A 21362-nucleotide genomic window follows, 5' to 3' on the forward strand; every position below is an offset into this window, starting at 1 on the left:
AGCCTGTCTTCTGTTGAAGGTACAAGTCAGATGTTAGCTTAGCCAGTGATTAATACAGCTTTTGAAAAGGTCAGCTTTGAATCTCACTGCCAAGTTCACCCACCTTTCTGGGCAACTCCTTATATCTCCTCTCTTCCATTCATAACATATTTACAGTTGAAAAGAATTAAAACCAATATGCTACTTTATATCTTGAAAGCAGATTAATTGTAATCTTGCTTTTGGGTGTTGGGAAATGTTTTGAGGCTGTGCTTGAAGAAGAAGGACCTGTTTAATCCACCTCTCGCATGGATTGTTTGCAGCTCTGAAAATCTGATCTCTAGCTGCGTATCTAGTCCTGTGTACCACCTCTCAAAACAGCCCAGTGGATCTGCGGAAGTGAATTCAATATAATTATTGTCATCTATTGGTGGGGACACAGAAGGATCACATCAAACTTTATACCCAAACTAAAGGATCCTCATTCTCCCCCACTCCCAAGCCAGGGCAGTCTTTGTAAGCTTGGACAAGTAGTCTCACCACATTGAAGATTAAAGCTGGGTTTGTCACATACTGCACAGCTTAGGTTGTCCCAGTTCCGTCTGGGCTTCTATGTGTGCAGTGTCACCAAGGAAGAAGCTCTGCTCTGCATCAACAAATGCAAAGTAACCCTTTTGATAGGTAATATTTTAGGGAATTTGACCTTGAAGCCTCTCACATGGAGAAATACAGTTAGGAGCAAGCAGATTTTGGCCATGAGTGTTTTTGTTTTCTTGTTCCTTTTGAAGTAAAAGAGGAAATGTGGGAACCATTTCTAAATTACCCATGCACCAGAGTGACGGAAGAAACCCAGAAACAGATAAAGACCAACAGCTGGAACATATTGTGGTACAAGGAAGCAATTAGCTTATGGCATAAAAGAATGAAATCACATATAGAAATGATTTGTGTCTCCTAGAGTTACCTTGGCAACCCGGAAACTTTGGGACAAACGAAAGCCCATGGTCCTAGACCAGTGTTGGTGTGGTAGAGAGATGTGCCAGCCTAGAGGGAAGAGTCACAACATTTCCTTAATGGTCTTGGCTGAGACCTTGCAGACATTTGGGAAGAGACAAGAGGGAAGGAGGGGTCAGCCGCTTCCCCTCTCTCTGAGCTTTGCTAGCACTGCTCCAAATTCCTGGAAGAGCTTGCTTCTTCCTGCTGCAGGGATGCCTCAAGGCAGCTTCGGTCCATGACCCCCCTGGGAGGGAGGCAGGCTCTCAGCTGTCCTCCTACTCTCGGTCAGCCTCAACTTTGGGCACGAAAGGCCATCGTCACAGGATTGCTTAAAAGTTGCATCATCAAGTAATAAACCAGTGAAAATACCTCAGGGTGGGAGAGGAATTTGAGATAAACATTCTTTACCAGACATTTCAAAAGAAACCAGGGCCTCATTGAACTGAATGAGCTAACTGCCATTGCCTTCCATGTGGTCAGGGCTTTAGTCTTTATATGTGAGATGCCATGCTGCCATAGTGATGTGTTCAGGATAGCATTAGCCACATGAAGTCAAACAGCTGGATTGATGGATGTAATCAAATTTCCTGCCCCGGTTACAGTTTTACCATCCAAAGCCTCAATTTAATCAGCATTCATACTCATAGTGGGATTTGTTTCAGGAGGGACCCCATTTACCACTCCCAGTTTCAGAGAGCTGGTTAATCCTTTCATGGGGCAGGGTTTGCATATCATGCCTCATAAACTCCCTACGTGAGGGTTGAGGAAGAAAGGACGGGATTTGTCATAAGTGCTCCGCGAGCGTGTTTTCATGGCAGACACAGAGATACCCAACCAGATGGCTTCACCCCATTAACTTCTCACGGGTGGAGACCAAGGTCCAAAAATACACAGCGGCCAGATCCATGTATGCTAACCCCCCCCCCCCCTGCCCCCCTCCCTAGAAAGGCCTGGGAACAGAAACACCCAAGCTGTCCCTGCATAAGCCATCTATATGTGGCTTTTTTGCCACATTCATCCAGCTCTACATTTCCCAGCTCCAAACTGGTGAGCCTGCATCATGATGTGCTTCATGAGCCTATCGGCCCAGAGGATCTCCATGCAGTGTCCCACAGTGTGAAGCGGACGTGCCAGCTCCAGTCCCACTGAGGTTACGGAAAAATTCACTGCGTACAAAGGGTCACAGCAGCATTCGTGCTTTTGGGAACCCCTCCCACCAAGGACTATCGCTAGCCCTGTGTGGTGCAGGATCAGTTTAAAATAACTTCACTTGAGCGCTCCATGGAAATCCCCTGCCAGTCACCCTCCTCACGTGCTTTTTGTTCTGAGAATCAACAGGCCTCAAAGAGCGGTCTCAGAAGAGGCCACATCTGTACAGAGTTTGCTTTCATCCCCACAAGGGTTCCCAAACAATGCCAGTGCCAGCCGGAGGTTTGCTGAATGGTATGAGAACCAAAGGCTTTCTTTGCTTTCTGTTCATCCATTAAAACCTTGTGAGTCAAAATTAAGAGGACAGGAGTGGGAGCTTTTGGAGGCTGTGGTTTCTCACAAATGCCTAAAGCTAAGTACTAATGAGAAAGTTAAAAAAAAAAGTCTGCAACCCATCACCACAGCAATGCCACAATTAGAGACAAATCCAGTGTGTGCTGCTTTACATTTATGATGCAGACAAACTAATTTAGCTAATTAGGGCTGTCTACAAAATGTATATGAAATAGTACTCTGTCCTCAAAGTCCAGTATCAGAGATTCTTGCTACTGAAGTCCAAAAGTGCACAGACACACAGCCTGGACACCTGCTACTGTCTGAGCATGGAATTCACTGAACCACCTCTGCACAGGAAGTTCTGAACATTTTCTTCATTGTCTAACCCTGCAAGGAAAAGTGTATACAAAACTCTCTTTGATTTCAGAATTTAAGAAACAAACCCAAGAAAAAGTGAAAAGCCCAGTTGGCTTCTCCCACTTGAAACTAAGCTTTATCTTATAGATTTTGAGTAGTCCTAAACAGACTGAGGTATGATTTAGCTTCTTTGAGAGAGCAAACATTTTTTCTTTGTCAGTGTAAAGATTTTTGTTCTTGTTGTTTAAAAGGAGCTCCCACTCCCCTGAAGTTTGGTCTATATATTTTCCTGACAGCAACTGTTTGTGCAGCACAAAATAGAAGTTCAGCTGCTGCACTTCTGAGGTGCTGGCACTACCTCCATGAGAAATAAAGCCAGGACCCCTCTAAAAGACTTCAGCAACCAGTTTTGGAAAATAATTTAATGGCATGAAGTCTAATGGGAAGAAAAGAGGTAGAATTGTAATAAGGAAACAAGTACCCATCTTCCAGTCTCCTTTCAGACTTCGCCTGTGAGTGAGCACAATGCTTGTGCAGCGATGGAAGGAAGTGCATTTGGTGACAACAGGTAGCGTAGGCGAGTGGTGCCTCTGCTCCTCTTGCCTCACCCCCTGTGCCTGGCACTGCCTCCAGCCAGAGTGCCAGGCATGAGCTCCCCTCGTGAGCCCAATGCCCTTCTTTCAGGCACATGTCCATTTACCTCCATGCGGGTTTCTGCCCACATTCCGAATTCCTACCTGGATCCCATGACAGCCTCAGTAATGTGCCTGGGAAAGAAACAAATACCTTTCTGTACTGGGCGTGGGCCATCTCACTCATATTTGTCTCATTTATCCCAGAGAAGAGAAGATATTGCCTCACAGATGAAATCAGCTCAGGTCTCCACCTCTTTTTCCAGTAAAGGGCGAACCCTTTCTCTCTAGACAAAACAGAAGAAGTGGGCTTACGGAGACCACAGCATCCTTTGCTGCTCCAGGCTTGCCCAAGCTAAAGAAGAGGGTCTATGTGTTACTCCAAAAGGAATTTCTCTGCTTCCTGCTGCTTGCCATTCCTGGCTGCTGCAGCCTGCGGTACATCAATGTGTGTGCTCAGCAGGGGAAAAATGCCGCTGACCGAGGTGGTGGTTGCGAGATGAAAAAGGCTGATCCACACAGTGGTTTCTTCTGTCTTCCTCTGAATGCCTTCACTTCAGGAGCCCCTTTCTCCTTACAGCTGGGAAAGATGTAAACAGAAGCCAGGCCCAGCTGAAAATAACTCTGCCTATGTCCTGTGTGGAGCCTGCTTGACTCCCCTACTGGTTTTGACGCTTAATGGCAAACTAGGTTGTCCCTCAGCACTGAGGTGGCAGGCAGAGTTGGCACATAGGATAGTCGCACAGGACACCCACGGAATACATTTCTTCCACTTCACTGGAAGCTCTAATGGCTTTAGCAAACAGGTGGAGCAGGATCGTCTCTTACCTCGTGGAATGAGCCACAGGGGGGAGACAAACACCCACGCGGTGCCACTGTGGGCTCGTGCCCTTAAGGCCTAGGTAGGAAAAGGTTTTCTCAGCTCGAGAGGTTTCAAGGTTTCAGATTATTTCCCTAACCCAAAGTCAAAATCTCAAAAAGCTTCAAGAATGAAACATGGAGAAATAAAACTAATGTCAGAAAAAATTCCCTTTTACAGTTTGGAAGCATTTCATTTCCCCTTTGGATTAAAAAAAAAAAAAAAGAAGTGAATTAGTGCTCATTCACAGAATCATTGAAACATGACACTTTCAGCTTTGAAAACATGAAGCTTGCACTTTGGGACCTCATTTTCTCCCCCCAGCCACTGCTGAAATTTGGAGAGATGGTGAAATAGAGCCCTTCCTACAGTTTTTGGCTTTTACCAAAAACATGTAATTTGAAAGTTCCTAAGAAATCTCAAGAGACACAGGGCTAATTCAATCATAGGATACAAAGGCTGCCTTTCATGTCCTCAGTGTCTCTGACATGAGGCAAAAATTAGTCTGGATAAACACAGAAGATTTTTATCTGGAGAAAGAAACTTGAAACTGTGAAGCACAAGAACAAGGATGTAGGAAGAACAAGGCTCATACTTGGTCCCCACCCGCTCTAGGTGCCTACGAAAGATGCCACAACAACTTCAGGGTTCAGAAGAGCTGCTGCCAGTGTTCAACTCCATGTGCAACCCATGGAGGAGGTAGGTCCATGGAACAGGGCTTTGGAAACACTTACTCCACACATTTATGTCCCAGAGCACAAAAAACAGGGGATGTGTATCTCATTGCCAGGCCACATTAGTGAAATATTGGCATTCTTGCATGAGCCTAAGGGCTCAAAATGCTGAAAATAAGATCTGGCTGTAAAATGGGACAAACTGGGCCCATAGCATAAACATTTCTCATGTAAGGTAATACCTGACTTTCCAGGTCAGTGGACAAAAGAAATGTGGTGTAAATATCTGTGGCTGTAGGTGAAAAATGCACCCACTATGAATTTTGTCTGAACAAGGTAGTCAGTGGAAATTATCATATGGGAGTGATATGACATATAGCTGTATGTGATAGACCATTCACCTGTACAACCAAAATAAAACACTAATGTGAGAGCGTACAAAGATAGTGCATAATGTGAGATAAAAACTACTCTCCTGCTCAACCCTGTGAGACAGACTGAGGCTACATTAACAGTAGCAAACCATATAGTGCCATGCCCATTGCCTGGCAACTCTGGCATGGGCAACCCCAGCTGTGCCATCAAACTCTCTTAGACACCAAAGTATCCTGTGGGATATGGCTGCAGACATATGCTGGTCTCCCTGTTGTGCTTGGGAATTGTTTGGGAGAAGGCTATTTGGCTTGAGCCAGAGATCAGTCTAACAATTTAACAGTATAGGCAACTCAGGGCCGTCGTCCTTGCAATGGCATTGCTCTATTTACTAGTATAGACGTAGCCCGAGATGCCAGCTGCAGGGTGACACTTACCATGTTCCTCGTTCTTCTTCATGTCCAAAGTCCCTTATGCTCTGGAGCATTAATCAAGATTACCAGCTGTGCTTTTAAAAAAGAATACAAATAAAACAGGGATCTTTCAAAAAAGTCCAGCTGTGACTGCCTGGTTCTCTCTGCTGCTATTTCTACAGCTCTGAGTGCTGAAGAATGGCAAGAAGGAAGGAAGCGGTGATCCATTGCCCAACAGCTTTCAGGAGCCCAGAGGGTATTTTAAATGTTCCAATGGACCATGGTATCCCATTCCCTGTACCAGGCAGTGTCCATGGCTCACTGCTTGTGGCCCTCTTCCTGCCAGTGTCTGACATGGCAATGTCAGCCAAGGCCGCATGGGGTCATTGGCACAGTTACAACAGCATGAGATTTACAATACAGCATCAGAGCCATTTCTGTGTCAGGCAGAGTATTTATCGAAGAATGTACTAATAAGCCCAGGGCCCACTTCTCATCTTACACTGACATAACTGCACCACTCTCAAATGTGCTACAGAAGGTTGTGAAATCACGACCAAGCCCTTGGAGTTGTGTGTGATTCTCCCGGGCTTTGCAGTCAGGGCATGCAGCTTCACTTTTGTAAAAGCTGGGATGAGAACTGTATTCACTTTGCCCTTTGGAGACAGGAAAGCACCTGCAGCAGACTGCATGGTGAGGTTAGAGACCAGCAGTAACCGGGGTATGATCGGCTCCAGTGACACCTAATAACTCCTGCGGTGTCTGTTGCTGAAGGTTGTTTTCCACTGTGAAGTTCAGGGAAGTTTTGTTCTCTCCAAAGAAACCCCATGCTGCCCATTTTGAAATCAGTGAGAATTCAGAGTTTGCCCCAAAAAAGGGGCAGTCAAGCCTTCCAAGTGAAGAGAGCTCTGTCGGCCAATGTCTTGTGAGCCTTAGGGGTTCTTGGAAGAGAAATGGCTTTGAAGACTCCAGCATAACTTCATAAAGCATTTTTTCCCTCTGTCTCCTTCCTGTATCTTCTATCACAGCCTAGGCACTACAGTTTTTCCAACAGTAACCCATTAAAAGAAAATTCTTAGAGAGTTCACCACCCTGTCAACAACGGGTGTTCACCATCTCTCCTTCTGCAATGTGTTTACATGGGGAATGGAATTTTCTCATTAGGGAAAAACACAGCAAAAGGTACCCAATTCAGGTCAGCAGGGAGAGGAAACTCAAGAGTTTCTTCTTCTCTTCCACTGCATCCCACAAAAAATATTTAAACAGTTTTTCAGCATCAGGAGCTGGGGGAATATATTCACTCTCCTAGCAAGCAAGGAAAGACAAGAGGCTTCCCTAAAGGCAACACCGCAAAATACTGGCTAAGCGAACACCATGCATTAAGAAACTAAACTTTTCTATGCACTCATAACAACCCTTAAAAAACTTACCTGTATTTTAAGATGTGGTAATGGGGATTTATTGACCAGGACTGCTAAATATGTGTGTGAATACAAGCACACACACACGCATACACACACATACTATATTATTTTTTTGCTGAGCATCTGCTTGTCTGGATATGTTCATATAATTTTCACACTTGAAGCTCCAAGGGAATGAGAATAATATCAAATGCTCACACTCTTTTCCTCCAAATGCTGAGGGGGACCACTGGGAACCCAAAAGCATCCTGTCTCAAATAAAGGATAAGTTAAGTAACATTAGAGGTGGAATTAATGACAAAAAGCTCCGTTTTTTACTTAACCCTTTCCACTTGCTTCCGTGACCAGTTCTAACCACAGCAAGTGTTAGGAGCCCTGAAACATTGATTTGTGGTTTGTTTACTCAAGGATGTGGGGACTAAATCATGTTGCTGTTGGGTTTTCTCCCTTCGTGTGTGTGTGTTGTGCTTTTTAAAAGCAATGATAGAATCAAAGGATAATTTTTTCACCACCCTGAAGGATCTTCACACCCTAAGGCACTGCTGACTTCGGTTAGTAGCACAAATTAATTTATGCTTTATCTCCATTTAGTTACCTGCTATGTTCATTCCTATCTGAAGCTGGAGGTCTCAGTTCCAGTGCTAAATGAAAAGTCCATCCATCTAAAGTATCTTAAATCTAACCCTTTGCTTTGCACTCATTCCTGGTCCTCCCATTGCTCTCACAGATGTCCAGGCCTACAGCAGTGAGGTCCCCTTCAGAGTATTGAATGTTTCTTCACCCACAAAACCTTGTAATCAGCAGCCTCATTCTTGCCTCTTCTTTATGCCACCTCCAAAACTTGCTTGCTTGCTGTCGTGGTTTAGCCCCAGCCAGCAACTAAGCACCACGCAGCCGCTCACTCACTCCCCCTACCCTGACAGGATGGGGGAGAGAATCGTAGTAGTAAGAGTGAGAAACACTCCTGGGTTGAGATAAGAACAGTTATGGAATAGCCCTTTGGTCAGTTTGGATCAACTATTCTGGCTGTGCCCCCTCCCAAGTTCTTGTGCACCTGGCAGAGCATGGGAAGCTGAAAAGTCCTTGACTAGCATAAGCAGTACTCAGCAACAAGTAAAAACATCAGCGTGTTATCAACATTCTTCTCCTACTAAATCCAAAACACAGCACTATGCCTGCTACTAGGAAGAAAATTAACTCTATCCCAGCCGAAACCAGGACACTTGCTAAAACTTTGGCTGCTGCTCTCACAGTGCTTTGCATCATGTGTGGTAGTTTATTCCCATTTGATTTTACAAGCCTCCCTTACAGACTACTAATACTACTGTGGCCTAAATCATCCACCTCATCCACAGCACTGATTTCATCACCCCAGCTCAGTAAAGCTCTGTAAAACTTAACCCATCCTGAAATGATATGCTGTCTCCTCTTTTGCTAGAAGGAGCACTGTTGTATTCCACCTGCCATCACATCTATCAATCACCATACTGCTTCACGTCCTACCTTGTACAATGGTGTCTTGATCCAGCTGTTATTGAACTCCTCCTGTCACAAGTATCTCATCACTTTCCTCATCATAACCCCTACCTCCTCCTTCCTCCAGAGACCCTTGAGGATACCTACTCCTCCTCAGAATTTACTTCAGCTGACTTGGAAGCATAGGCCCTCTTTCCCCAGCTAATGATTTTTTCTTCATTGTGCTATAATTATAATACAGTAATGAATACACACATGTGTGTTTTAAAGGAATGCGTATCATGTGTCTTTAATAGAGCACTGATGTTAATGCTGGCAACTCTTATTGTTCAACAAGTTCTCCCATCATTGCTTGCTGTTTTTTACACTATTTCTGATCTGGTAAACAGCAGAGGGGAAGGACTTGTCTGTCATAGTTATTGGCCACCACAAACCTCCATGGGGCCACAGCATTAATCCACTGAGTGAACCATGCTGTATGCAGTTGGTGATTACATTGACTCATGAGTGTGTAAGTGAATAATAGGAAGCACTACTGCTTCTCCCCTGTATTTCACTATACAGCCCTGACTTTGCCATGCCTGACAAGGCTGGCATGCAACCGGTGCTGATCTTCAGCTCAGATTTTCAGTAAGATAGTTCTATAAACCCAATGACATCATGTCATGACATCATTACTTTCCTGTAGGTTTGAAAAAAGCTTGCTTGCTTTTACAGGAAATCATATATATTCACTGCTCCTCCAACTTAATTAACACCAGAGAAGTGCCACACACATTACTTTCAACATTTAGCTCTCAAGTGCATGAACAACATTCCCATAATCCATTAGGTACCCACCCAGAACAGACTTTGTCATCATGCAAGTAAAGGCAGCTAAATAAACAGAAAGGTCAGTCTTAGAGTATAAAAGCTTGAAAATTTCACAATATTACTTCTGTGGGAAGGATGAAGCAAAAATTACAGTACCTTGTGCTATGGGGGCTTCTGGCCTGACTGAAAACACTAGATGCTATGGTAATACAATACTGGTGCCAAGAGACCAAAGTTTTGATGTCTTCATCTCCCATCTCCCCAGATCCTTCCTAATATTATCCATGATGTCATTGCACCCTGGACTATTCATTTTAGCATTGACTGGAAAGGCTTTGCAGAAGAAAGAATAATACTGGAAAGTGGAAGTGCATCGTATGAGATGAGATGGATAATGTGAACTAATGCACAAAACTAAACATGGCAGAAGGAAATCAAAAGAGACATTCTGCATTGTTTATGGACTACAGGACAGTACACAAAATCACAGACCTAAGATCAGCATCTCCCTTGAGGGCCTCAGTGAAACAAAAGAGTGGAAAGCATTGTATTTATGGGATAGATCAGGTTTCATCTAAGAATCCTCCCTTCAGATCAACTTATATCCAACTCTGTTCTATTGCTCCAGCAGCAGTAAATACAAAAAACATGCACATATTTACAAGAAGCATTGAAAACCTCATTATTTGTTGGACAGGAGGGACAGATGGTAAAGGGGAAAGTGTTATAGTTTACAGCCATGTGTTTTCAAATAGAGGCTAATGTATGCATACCGGCACTCACTTTTACACACCAGTGTCAAAATACTGATTAACTGCAAAGTGATCTTTGCAGTGGCACTACACACACAGCAGAGCCCTTAAAATGAGGGGCTAAAATTATACACTTTGGGCCACCAGTGTTGTAAGTTGGAAATAACTTGATGACTCTCCCTTCACTCCTACCAAAGATGGCTTTGCTGAGTTCCTAATTCAGGGTTCAAACTCCTGCTTAACTCTAAACAAGCATCTTCATACACCAAGTTCTAGACACATATGTAAACCTTGTCAAGGCTTTTGTGTGACAACATCTGGGAATACATTTATAGGATTTTAATTCAAACGGTTGAGTTATGCATATGAACTAACACCCTGCCTCTGATCACTGAGCTAGCTGCAGTGCTACAGTCCCATCCCAAAACCCGCAGACATCATCTATACCAGCCTGTCAACAGTTCGTGTACATTTTAAAAGCATCAAAGTGGTTTTCCTCATTTTTTCAAGAAAAAAGAGCCCTTACAACACATAAACAAACACATAGAAAGATAGGGACATATTTCTTTGCATGATTTCAGTAAAAACATGCTTTTCTTATTAAACTCTGGTGCTATCCTTTGATTATAAGCATCTTCTTTCCAGGAAATCTGTGACTATGTATGTGTAAATACTCATCTCAGGAGTCCACCCTTGTGGTGGCTGTGGCCACCCCCAGAATTTCTCACCACCTATGTCTGTGAATTGCCTCATAGTGTCATGCATAATACATTCTCCCTTCCTTCAGCTTCCCTATCCATCTTGGTGCTTGCCACGTATGCTAGCTGGCCACCTTATTAGCAACAGAAATGGGACTTGGGTCCCAACAAGACTCAGGTGGAAGCTGGCAATATCTCCCTTGACGGTGGTGGAGTTCAGCCCACTTCCACCACTTCAGCAAGGGCTTCCTAGCTCCATTATTGGGTGGTTGTGGACTCTGGTTGCTTTAGCCCTGTGGACTATGGAGAGCTTTTGATTCCACTTCAGCACAGACTAAGGGCATTCCATTGTCACTAGATAAACCCATTATAAAATGCAGCTAAATGTATGTGCTGTTCTCTCTCATTGGTTCCTCCATAACGCAAGTTCCTGTACATGGAAATTTGGTGGGGTTTCAGTGGCGGAAGCAAGACTCCTGGCAAACAGTGCGCCAGCATTTCCCCAGAGCTGCAGCTTTCCCAGCGAGGCTGCCGCATAGTCAGAGTCTAGATCTGTTTCACCCCAAGCCCCAGGCACTACGGCCAACCCAAGTGGCTTGTGACTCCAGCGTGCCCTGGCAGCAGCTGGTCACCCCTATGCGGGATGAGGCCAAGCCTTACCAAGAAAGCTGAGCTCGTGTTTCCAAGAAGCGAAGAGAAAGGGAGAGGTTTGAGCAGAGCATTGTCATTGATGGTGGTTTCTTCCAGGCTAGCAGTAAACTTGGGTTGTTTATTGGATTCCAAACTTTCTTTGCATGTACACAGGAAAACAGATGCTTCCCACTCCTGGGCCCCATGCTCGAGCTATGCTCCCTCAGCAAAACCCGCAGGTAGGGTACACAAACAGGGCAGCAGAGGCATCGCTTCCTGCCTCTGGCTGCTCTGAGCTGGTGATACAACATTATCTATCCCACACACTTCTCTGGCCTCCTTGCCAGAGTATCAGGCCGGCTCGCAGCACGCAGCTTGCTTTTCCTGTGCGGTAGGAACAGCTGCCGCCTCTGCTCACAAAAAGGGAACAGAGGCCGGGGCTTGCAAGTACTTTGGCTCAAACAGTGTGCATGGGGCATAGATGACAGAACTGGGAAGCGAGCCAGGTCTCCCAGAGCCTGAGCAGGTGGGTGCCCTAACTACTAGGTTACTTTTCATCTTCCAGCATTAAAGGCCTGGCACGGTCCATCTGTAGCCCTATCTTCAGTAAGCCTCAGGTGCAGTCCTCCATTTGATTCATTTATGCCAGCAGCAAATTAAGTTTCAGGCTCTTACAATGAATTAGAGAGGTGAAGGGGAAATAGAGCACAAACTCATGTGCCTGGGCATATGCTTAACTACGGGGCTTCAGGATGGCCACCTATCACAATCTCTTGCTGCTGCTTCTGAAACAGCGGATGCTGGTCCCTGCCTGTGCCAGGACTGTGATTTATTGCAGCTGTGTGCCCTTCTGTGGTTCGAAGAGGATCCTTCAGCTTTCTGTCTAAAGAAGGTCCTCACAAATGACACAGGTTTTTTGAGAACATGGTGCACTCACTGTTCCCCTCTCCTGTGACATTTCTTTACATAAGCAGCTGAATAGCAAAAGATATCAGTGTTCATTACTAATTTTGTTATTTATAGTGAGCTGCCACAGATGGAGACTGCAGCACTATTCTATCTTTAGGGCGTAGTGCCTGCCTGTCCATACAGACAATTGGTAATTAGCACAAGAACAATTTGTTTATCTATTCTCAAACTTAAATAAATAGGAAAGCCATTTATCTGTCAAAATTCAGCTCCCCCCCATTGCCAGATCTCCAGGTTAACTGCTTGATGAATAGAGCTCAACACTTCAGGCATTTAGGTAAAGACAAAAGTGTCTTTTAAAAGAATGCCTATTAAAGAAAATAAAACATGCAATAAAAAATAACAGGTTATATACCGAATGGATAGTGTTTAGATCACAAGAATCAGGAGCACAGGCCAAGATGAAGATCACAGGGATGTCAAGCAGAGGCGTAGAAATGGACCAACCAGTATTTAGGGGAGGTGTGGTGTGTATATCCTGGTTACTCCTGGCATGTGCACTTCCTACCAGTCCAGCCACCCAGCTCTCAGCTGATCACTCCAAGTGAATCCTTGCACGAGCATGAAACTGGGGAATAGAAGGATACTTGCAGTTCTCCAAGTAAAATCCCACATACGCGTTAAGATGCACTTGCATGGCTTGGATGGCAGGACTCTGCCCAATGTAAACACCACACAAGCCAGGGAGAAGACATGACATAATTTTTTCTATTTTTATTGCTGATCCCAACCCTTCTTTGTTCTCTTTTATTCCCTATACCCACCCCTGAAGTTAGAGAAGAGAGGAAGAGGCTTTATGAATAGATGGACTTTGTGAGTTGTACCCAAAGGTTGGCCCCTGTTCCCTCTCTCCTTTCCCCCACCACTGCTGATGGGAGGGGAATCGGAACTGCTGAGGGACTGCTCACACTCACTTTAAAGGCCAAGCAGCCTGCATGGAAAAAAACAAACCACCCTTGTCTTTCTCACAATTCAGATGTTTTCGGCATCTGAAAGTGTTCACTTGCTCAAGCTTGCAGGTGCAGCTTTTTTACATGCATATGAGTGTACACACATCCATACATACAGGGTGAGCAATGAAAAAAAATAAGAAGGTTTCAGAGGTTACTGCTATCAGGCAGGAAAAGTGGGTCAGATCTGAGGAATTCTGCCTGGCCTCCATTTCCGATCATATGGGTTCCAGGGAAGAGCTGTTTGCTTATTGTCCTACCACCTGGACAATCTTTATTTGATCTTTTTATCCTCCCATCAGCATCCAGGAAGGGCATAAAAGCTACTAAATAGAAGTACACTATTTCAAATTCAATGGCTGGAAAGAAATACTAATGAGGCGCTCCTTCTTATGTCTTTCAGCTCACAACTCCGAATTTCCCTGTAGTGGTCAAGCTGGGACATGCACATGCTGGAATGGGGAAGGTAAGTAAAAGAAAAAATACATGTAGCTCAGGAAACAGATATATATGTGGCACAGCATTCCTGTGATTGTACACGGTGTGTGGCCAGCCACTGAAGGGGTTAAACCTCCCCTCAGCCTATCTGGGTTGCACTGGCTGCTCCTGTGGGAGAAAAGGCCTTTTTCCGCTGTCACGCACTCGTGGTATTGGGTTGGAGGCTGTCTGGGATTTGGGAAGGGGGGTTGTGAAGAGTGGGGGGAAAAGCTGGCTGGGCTGAAGAAATTAGGCTCGTCTTTTATATATTTTCTCCTCTCCTGAAAGTGGTAATGTTGTTTATTCAAGCACCTGTAATGTGCAGCTACATGCCATAGTTCTCACAGTGAGGAGCAGCAGCACTGGTCTTTTTGAGCACATTATGATGACCTTATTCAATAAAATGGGAGCCCTTCAGTTATTTTTTTCCTCCTTGCAAGGAAGAACAAGACCTTACAAAGCAGAGTGGCTGGTTGCCTGCCAAGGAATCCTGAAAAACAGTTCACTCCCCAGAAGGACCTGTTTGTTTTTCCCAGGCTCTCTGGGATCTTTATTCCCCCAGTGAATTAGCAGCCCCTGTTTCTTGGGGTGACTGGGCTCCCCTTTCAGTGAGGCATCGCCAGCACATTCCTGCTGCACTTTAGCCTCCTCTTTCTTACATACACCTTTTAAAAAAGCATCCCTTATCTGTCTAAAACTTGATTTGTTCAGAGGAAATTCTAATGTAGAATCTCTGAATCTACATGGGTGGTACGTGAACTTCATAACTGATACCCCTGCCATGGTGCTTCCCTAGAGCAGACAGACCTTCTCCCAGGCTCACACTTTGCCTGAAAATTGTATGTAAGTACGCCAAACTTCAACTTGGTACAGTCTCTTTGCTTGCGCTGTGGAAACAGAAGTCCTTTCTGGCTTCTTGGGTTGCACATGGAAGCTCTCATAATCTTTCTTGCTTTGGTTGCAATGTTCCCCTGTCTGGATGGTAGCTGCCAGAGAGGAAGTGGGCTCAGATCCCTGGGCCAGTGGTGGAGTTGGCTTTCAGCATCAAAGAACAAACATTTAAATAAGCAGGAAATGTTTGTTAAAATATTGGTGCTGCATATGTTAAACAGGCAGAGGTGTCATTGAATTAGAGTACATGTGGACAGCCTACTGCAAGCCACTGAACATGTCCCTAGGAAGGATTTCATTAGCAAAATCCAACCAGGACAAACCCGGAGGAAGAAACCTCTCCTTGAGGAAAGGTTTCAAGTTCCTTGAGACCCTGCAATCCTGGATCTCTCTGACTGCTCTGCAATTTCATCTGTAATGTACGAAGGGCTTCATGTGTCTCTGCTGTGCACAAAGGACCCTCGGTGGCTACAGAAAGGAGGGCAGAATCAGAGAAAAGTACCCTGACCTTAGCAGTGTTTCCAGACAAAACTCTCAGCAGAATATTGAGCTGTTATTTTCTGCACCAGCCACCAGATCTTCTTCCACCTCTCACTTTCCCTCCCATTTTATTCTTTAATGGTGTTGATTTTTGCTGTCACAAGTTATAGGGGAAGAGAGTTTCAAACTCCAAGCGCAATTGTACGCAGTGGTACAAGGGGGTTACGTAGGAAGTCATTCCAGAAGAAGATACTGACAGCCAGCATCTTAGAAGAAAGAGTTGGTCTGAGGCCAAGTTTACTTTAGTCCATTATGAAATTAGGGACTACTAGCAAAGTCTGGATGTGGATTTGGGCACAGAGTTTTCAACACTGCTCTGTTCAGTAGATGGGGAAGGTACAGGAAGGAAGGGTTGTTGACCTTATGGTTTTAGTTTAGGCCCTTCTCCAGCCACAAGCAGCCTGAAGGAAAGCTGAGACTGATTAAATTAGTCTTCTTGAAGTCCCACTGCATTTCATTGCATAGAGCAGGAAGAGAAGAGAGAAAGTGAAAATAAAATAAAGGACAAGTCAGTTGGTTTCAAAGACAAGTAATAGGTATTTGTTTCATGTTGTTTGTCAGACAATAGGGTTCAAGCCCAGGTGGGGCTGACAGAAAGAAACCACAGAAAATGTCAGGAGAAATACAGAGAAGTAGAATTATGGGCATACTAGAAAAGTAACACCTATAGGTAAAAAAAAAATCAAGCCTCCAATTAAGTAATTCAGAAGAGAAAAGTGTCCAGGAGACATAATGGTGGTTTTAACCATCATAATGTAAAAGTAATAATCAGTGATGACAAGGAGATTACAGAGAGCGAAAGGATTTCTTTGCATTGGTCTTCAGAAGTAGAGATGATAGCAGGAAATAGCAGGTCTTTAGCTGTAAAATACACGTAATATGAAAAGAGAGAGGTTTGCTTTTGGTTTAGATGAGAGTAGGAAAGTAAATGTTAATAAAGCACCTGCATCGGGTCATGTTTTATATAAAAGCAGTGACTGAAGAAACAAAGGATAAAATAACCAACCCATTAGCCAAAGTACACATGTGAGTATTAAAAATAGTACTTACTACAACAAATGATGCCAAGATAGTGAGCCATGTACTTGTACCTGTAATGGGTGCTTCAAAGGTTGTGAACATTCAGATTACAATCTCATTACCAGCAGAAATTGTCAAGGAAGTACTTACATTTTTCTTGTTATTAACGATAAAATCACATATAATGGGAGGCACCAAGACTTAGAAGAATGAGCAAAGATGGGAAGTCCAGACACTGTTATTCTTTATTTGTACCGATGCTGTGGCCAGGAGCCAGAAAAACTCCGGACACAGAAAAGGCCTCTTCCCCAAAGAGCTCTACCATTGACTTGCAGGGAGATTTCTGTCATTTCACAGTTCTTCCTCAGTTTCCCTGTGTTACAGACCAGAGGGATTATAATGATTACCTGATACTTATTGCTAATTCATGTTCATAATGCTTTTGGCACCATAAGAAGTGCTGAGTGTTTAATTATTTTGCAATAATGGCTAGAAAGAGCATAATTATAATAGACTTTCGTTTTCACATATCCTTTGTTTTCACAATGTTTTCACACATTTTCACAAAATTCACTCACCACATTTTTTAATCAGAGGGCTGAACAGAGAATCCTCAAAGCTAAAATGAAAAATAACTGTGTTAGGACTTGTAAGAAAGAGGCTCTATTGACTGTCTTTAGTTTGGAAGACGAACAGTTAGTATTCAAGGTCAGAACAAAAAGGGGTGGCAGTATACGATTAGTGATAGAAGTGCTCTTGACAAGTGATGCGTGCATGTAAGGTGCAGGTGGAGATGAAGGAAACAAATTTGCAATAAAAGGCATCTTTTGAAATTTCCATTGAGAAATCCAGAAACAACAGCCTCTCTGTTGACTTGAGCAGAGACACCAGGAATAGCCTCCACCCAGAGAGACAAAGGGGCCCCAGATAATCTCCTCATCTAAAAACAGGATATACGCCCCTCAGCCCCTCCCATGACCATCATTATCCCCCTTCCAAAATCTGGAGTCACTCTATATCTCACTGACACTGGAAGATCATAACAAGTGCTCTGTGTGCTGCTGGTCCAATACAGTATCGACACACATACAATATCTGTAAAAATATTGTTTAGACAATGGTTTACAATGGAGTCAGCAAAAGAAGGACCTTTCTCATATTGTATTTAAGTTGCCCAGGCTCATGGGGTCAACAGTACTCAAGGACTCTTCGAGGGAAACCATGGATGGACACTAAGAGGAGATGTCCTTCCCTGTGCAGAACTGAACTATTATTTGCCCAGCAGTTCCTAAAGGTCAAGGCATTTTTAAGCATTGTGCAGTTTGAGCCTACCTACCCCAGACATGGTTAGGAGTCTCTGTTGAATAGGGTGAGCACTACAGTGAGAAAGGAATAACACTCCTTCCTGACTCCGGATCTCATAATGCCAGAGCCCGTGGAAAAGAATAAAGCTCTGAGTGTGTTAATATCTGCCATTTGTGTGCTAACATGACCCTGAAGTGCCCTAGGAACAGAGCCCAGCACTGCAAATTCACTCAAAGAACCTCTTCACCTCTTCCTGATCAGATCATGAGAAGGAAACAACTGCCAGATCTGCAAAGAGAGGAAAAACAGTATCTGTGCATGTGGCTTTATATATATTTATATGAATTTAATAAATACATATATTTTGCTACTTTTACTTTATTTTTAGACCTCTGTAATTAGGCCAGTTTAAGAGTCACCTCCTGTCCCCTCCTGCCCCATAATTATGAAAACACCTCCCTGGTACAAATCCTGGCTCAGATGAATTTATTACATTCTAGAAGAAAAACTTGTTGTTCATAATAATGTGGTCAGAGTTATTTTCTCTGTTACTGGATGGGAAAGACTTCTCTTTTTTTTTTTTCCCTCTGGTATAAATATAGCACAAACTAAACAGAGCCACTCTGTAATGTAAAAATACTGCAAGCTTTTTATCAGGAAGGACAGCTCGTCACCTTGTCTCTCTCGGGACTGGAAATAGAATGTTCCGAAAGTGAGAGCTTTGAAAATCCAGTGTGCTAAAGAGGAAAGGAAGGGGAAAGGGCTGCCTCGGTTTGTCAAGGAACAAATATTTTCTTTTACAGCGGACAAATAATGACTTGACATGTAACATTCACAACAGAGCAGCCCATTCGCTGCATTCCCATTGACTCATGAGCAAGGAGGTACCACTTGTCTTGAAAATAGCAAAATCATCCCCATTTTTTGCACATCAGTCTGGAACTTTTTGCTGGACACAGAAAACAGTGACTGGTCCAGGGCATCGGGCACCAAAGCTGCCAAGACCTAGGGCTGAGAGCTGCTCTTCCTTAGAAAGTTAGTAGGGATTATAAGGCTTAATGCCTTAAAGGCAGCAGAACAGCTGGATAACTTCAATGTGATGATAATAAGGAAATGCAGACTTTGCTGTGTCTTTATTATTTTGAGGTGGGTCAAAGTTAGGCCTAAACTGAATGTGTGCCAGTTGGGTCAGGTATTTTCTGACAAGGGGAGTATAATTTGGGGTAGAGGAAAGGAGACACTCAGGAAACCCTCTGTGCAGAGCCATTCCTGAAGACCCACTGTCCCAAAATGGCAAAGTCACTACAGAAAGGCTAAGCACAGGTCAAGATGGACAAAAAAAATCACAAGCTTTGTGTGGCCACACCAGTTCCTCTGGAGGAAAACACTCAGACATTTTCGCAAACCTACCAAGACTCAGTTAAACACCACGTTGCCAAGCCTGGCCCTGGCTCAGCCTTGGATGCTTACCTTCCAGCTGAACCTGCCTCTAACCCCAGTTTGGACACAGAAACTGCTTCTGCAAGCCATCTCCAAAGTGGTGTGGGTTTAAACTGTGAGGCAGAGTTAACTCTGGATGACACTCAGAGAGGCAAGGCTGGGGCAGCCCTAGCAGGCTGCTATAATTACACCACTTAGGCTGACTGACTATTTTTTCATGTGGCCACACAACTAACGAAAGCAAAAGGGGACTGTGGGGTAATACCTTGCAGTGCTTAGGCTAAGGATGAGAGAGAAGTGCTGTAGCCCTGGGAACCTGGTGTCCAGAAACATCTGGGATATACAAGAGGCAGTAGATTCAGGAACTACGAGACGGAGGAAGCAGAAATTTCTGCCCAGGTCCCTCACTGCAGGAACCTGTGCTCACACAGGTCTCAAGGGTGGCTCAGACTGCCTGGGAAATATCCACGGTAGGTTTTTAACAATGCCAGGACCCACTCTCCAAAATCCTGTCTTGCAGAAAGGCCTCAAAAGAAGGTCCACAGCAGGGACGGGGCAGAAGTGTTTGTTCCTGATCTGTCCCTTGGACTGCTCTCCAGCCAAGGGCAGCAAGTTCAGTGCCTCTTGGGCAGGCTGAGGATGGGAACAGGCACCAGCTGCAGGTCACGTAGGATCAGCCTCTGAGATGCCACCACTGGGCAAAGGGACGGTCACATCTGTGTGAGCATGTCCCCAGGGGTCCAGCCAGACTCCCCTCTCCACTGCAGCGACAGGGAGCGTGCTAGGGCATGGCCAGTGCCTGAGCTAGACAAGAGAGCCAGGAGGGAAGCAGGGACTCTCCCGGGGAGCTTTCTTACTCAGAAAAGGCATTTGTCAACACACTGGCCCAAACTCTTCTCAACAGGTCACTAAAACACTACAGCAAACAGCAGCTGATGGCTCCAGAATGAGTCTATTGCTGCTCAAACAGCCAGCACAGCTAAGCAAACAGGCCACCAGGGCAGGGGCTGTGTTTGCACTTGCTGTTTGCACTATTTTATGCAGCTAATGGGATATTGCATTTATCCTAAGAAGGCAGAAAAAAAAAAAAAAAGAAAAAAAAAGAGAGAGAAAAACGGAAAACGGCTTCCTGTTGATCTCTTTCCAACTTCTTTTCTCAGTTTCATGCATTGGCCAACCTGCCATTTTAGAAGACAGATTTATTCCTTATTAGGTAAATTGGTAACTGTTTGCTCTAGAATGATTTTTAATAGTCTGTTCTTAAATAATGCCCTCTGGCATCACACTACATCCACCCTGGCTTTGGTTCTCTCTAGGGTTTTTTCTCTTGTTAGGAGAATGGATATTTTATTGACATGTAAAAGGGTTACAAGGCAGGAGGAAATGAATTATACAAAATTTAAAAGTAGAAAGCTAATAAAATGGTGGACTTGATAGATAAGGCAGGAAAATAAATCTAATTTGACTGTAACTCGAGTGCTTCCTGTTTATGAAGTAATAACCATACGCAGGACTAAACCAGCGTTAACCCAGGACACAGCTTTTATTTTGTCAAGTTTGGCCGGCTCTAATGATTAACAAACGCTGGCTCAGATTTCAGCTTTGGCGTGGTAATGATTTTGATGCCTGGTGGGAAATAAGGCCGTGATCTCCTAAACAGGGACCTTTGTGAGATGCTTTCTCTGAAAAGTCCATGGGAAGGGCTTTGGCACAGGCCAGGGAAGATGGCAGAGCTCTCTCCTGAGGACTGTGCAGTGGTGTAGCACTGCAGGAGTCATCTTCTTTGTTTTTCATTTCTTACTTTATGTCCTCATTGAGTCCCTGCCTCTTTAACTATTTACCCAGCCAAAAATCCTCAGCCCCATTGGAGAAAACACCTTCAAGTACTTTCCCTCTCTCCCCATAAGAGAGGAGGAAGAAATGGACACTTCCTCTCCATAGCATGCTGTATTTTTGAGGAAAAATCCCATTTAACAAGATGAGTGTACAGCTCCTTTCTAGCAATAACAATACGGTCTAATTCCAATCTGGAGAGGGAAGCAGCATCCCTTCCTCTGCCTCTGGGACAAATGTTCCTGGGCTGGGAATGCAAACGTTTCACTCGGGGCCCAAAGACATCTGTTGCAAAAGCACAGCATTTTGTTTCAGATCCCACAAATGTCCTTGTTCCAAGCAGGTCATTATATAATGGCTTTTGTCTTTTCCCATTG

At 44.2% G+C, this 21362-nt stretch overlaps 1 protein-coding gene across 2 annotated transcripts in view; it reads left to right on the forward strand.

The window, feature by feature from the left end:
• Positions 1-21362, forward strand: part of SYN3 (synapsin III) — a 180080-nt gene that overhangs the window by 132727 nt on the left and 25991 nt on the right. For both annotated transcript variants that reach the window (XM_075709953.1, XM_075709943.1), the window contains one exon: positions 13883-13945. In XM_075709953.1, the coding sequence (XP_075566068.1) occupies positions 13883-13945 (63 nt within the window). The remainder of the gene's footprint in view (positions 1-13882; positions 13946-21362) is intronic.

This window comes from Pelecanus crispus, chromosome 1, assembly GCF_030463565.1.
Source record: "Pelecanus crispus isolate bPelCri1 chromosome 1, bPelCri1.pri, whole genome shotgun sequence".
NCBI lineage: Eukaryota > Metazoa > Chordata > Aves > Pelecaniformes > Pelecanidae > Pelecanus > Pelecanus crispus.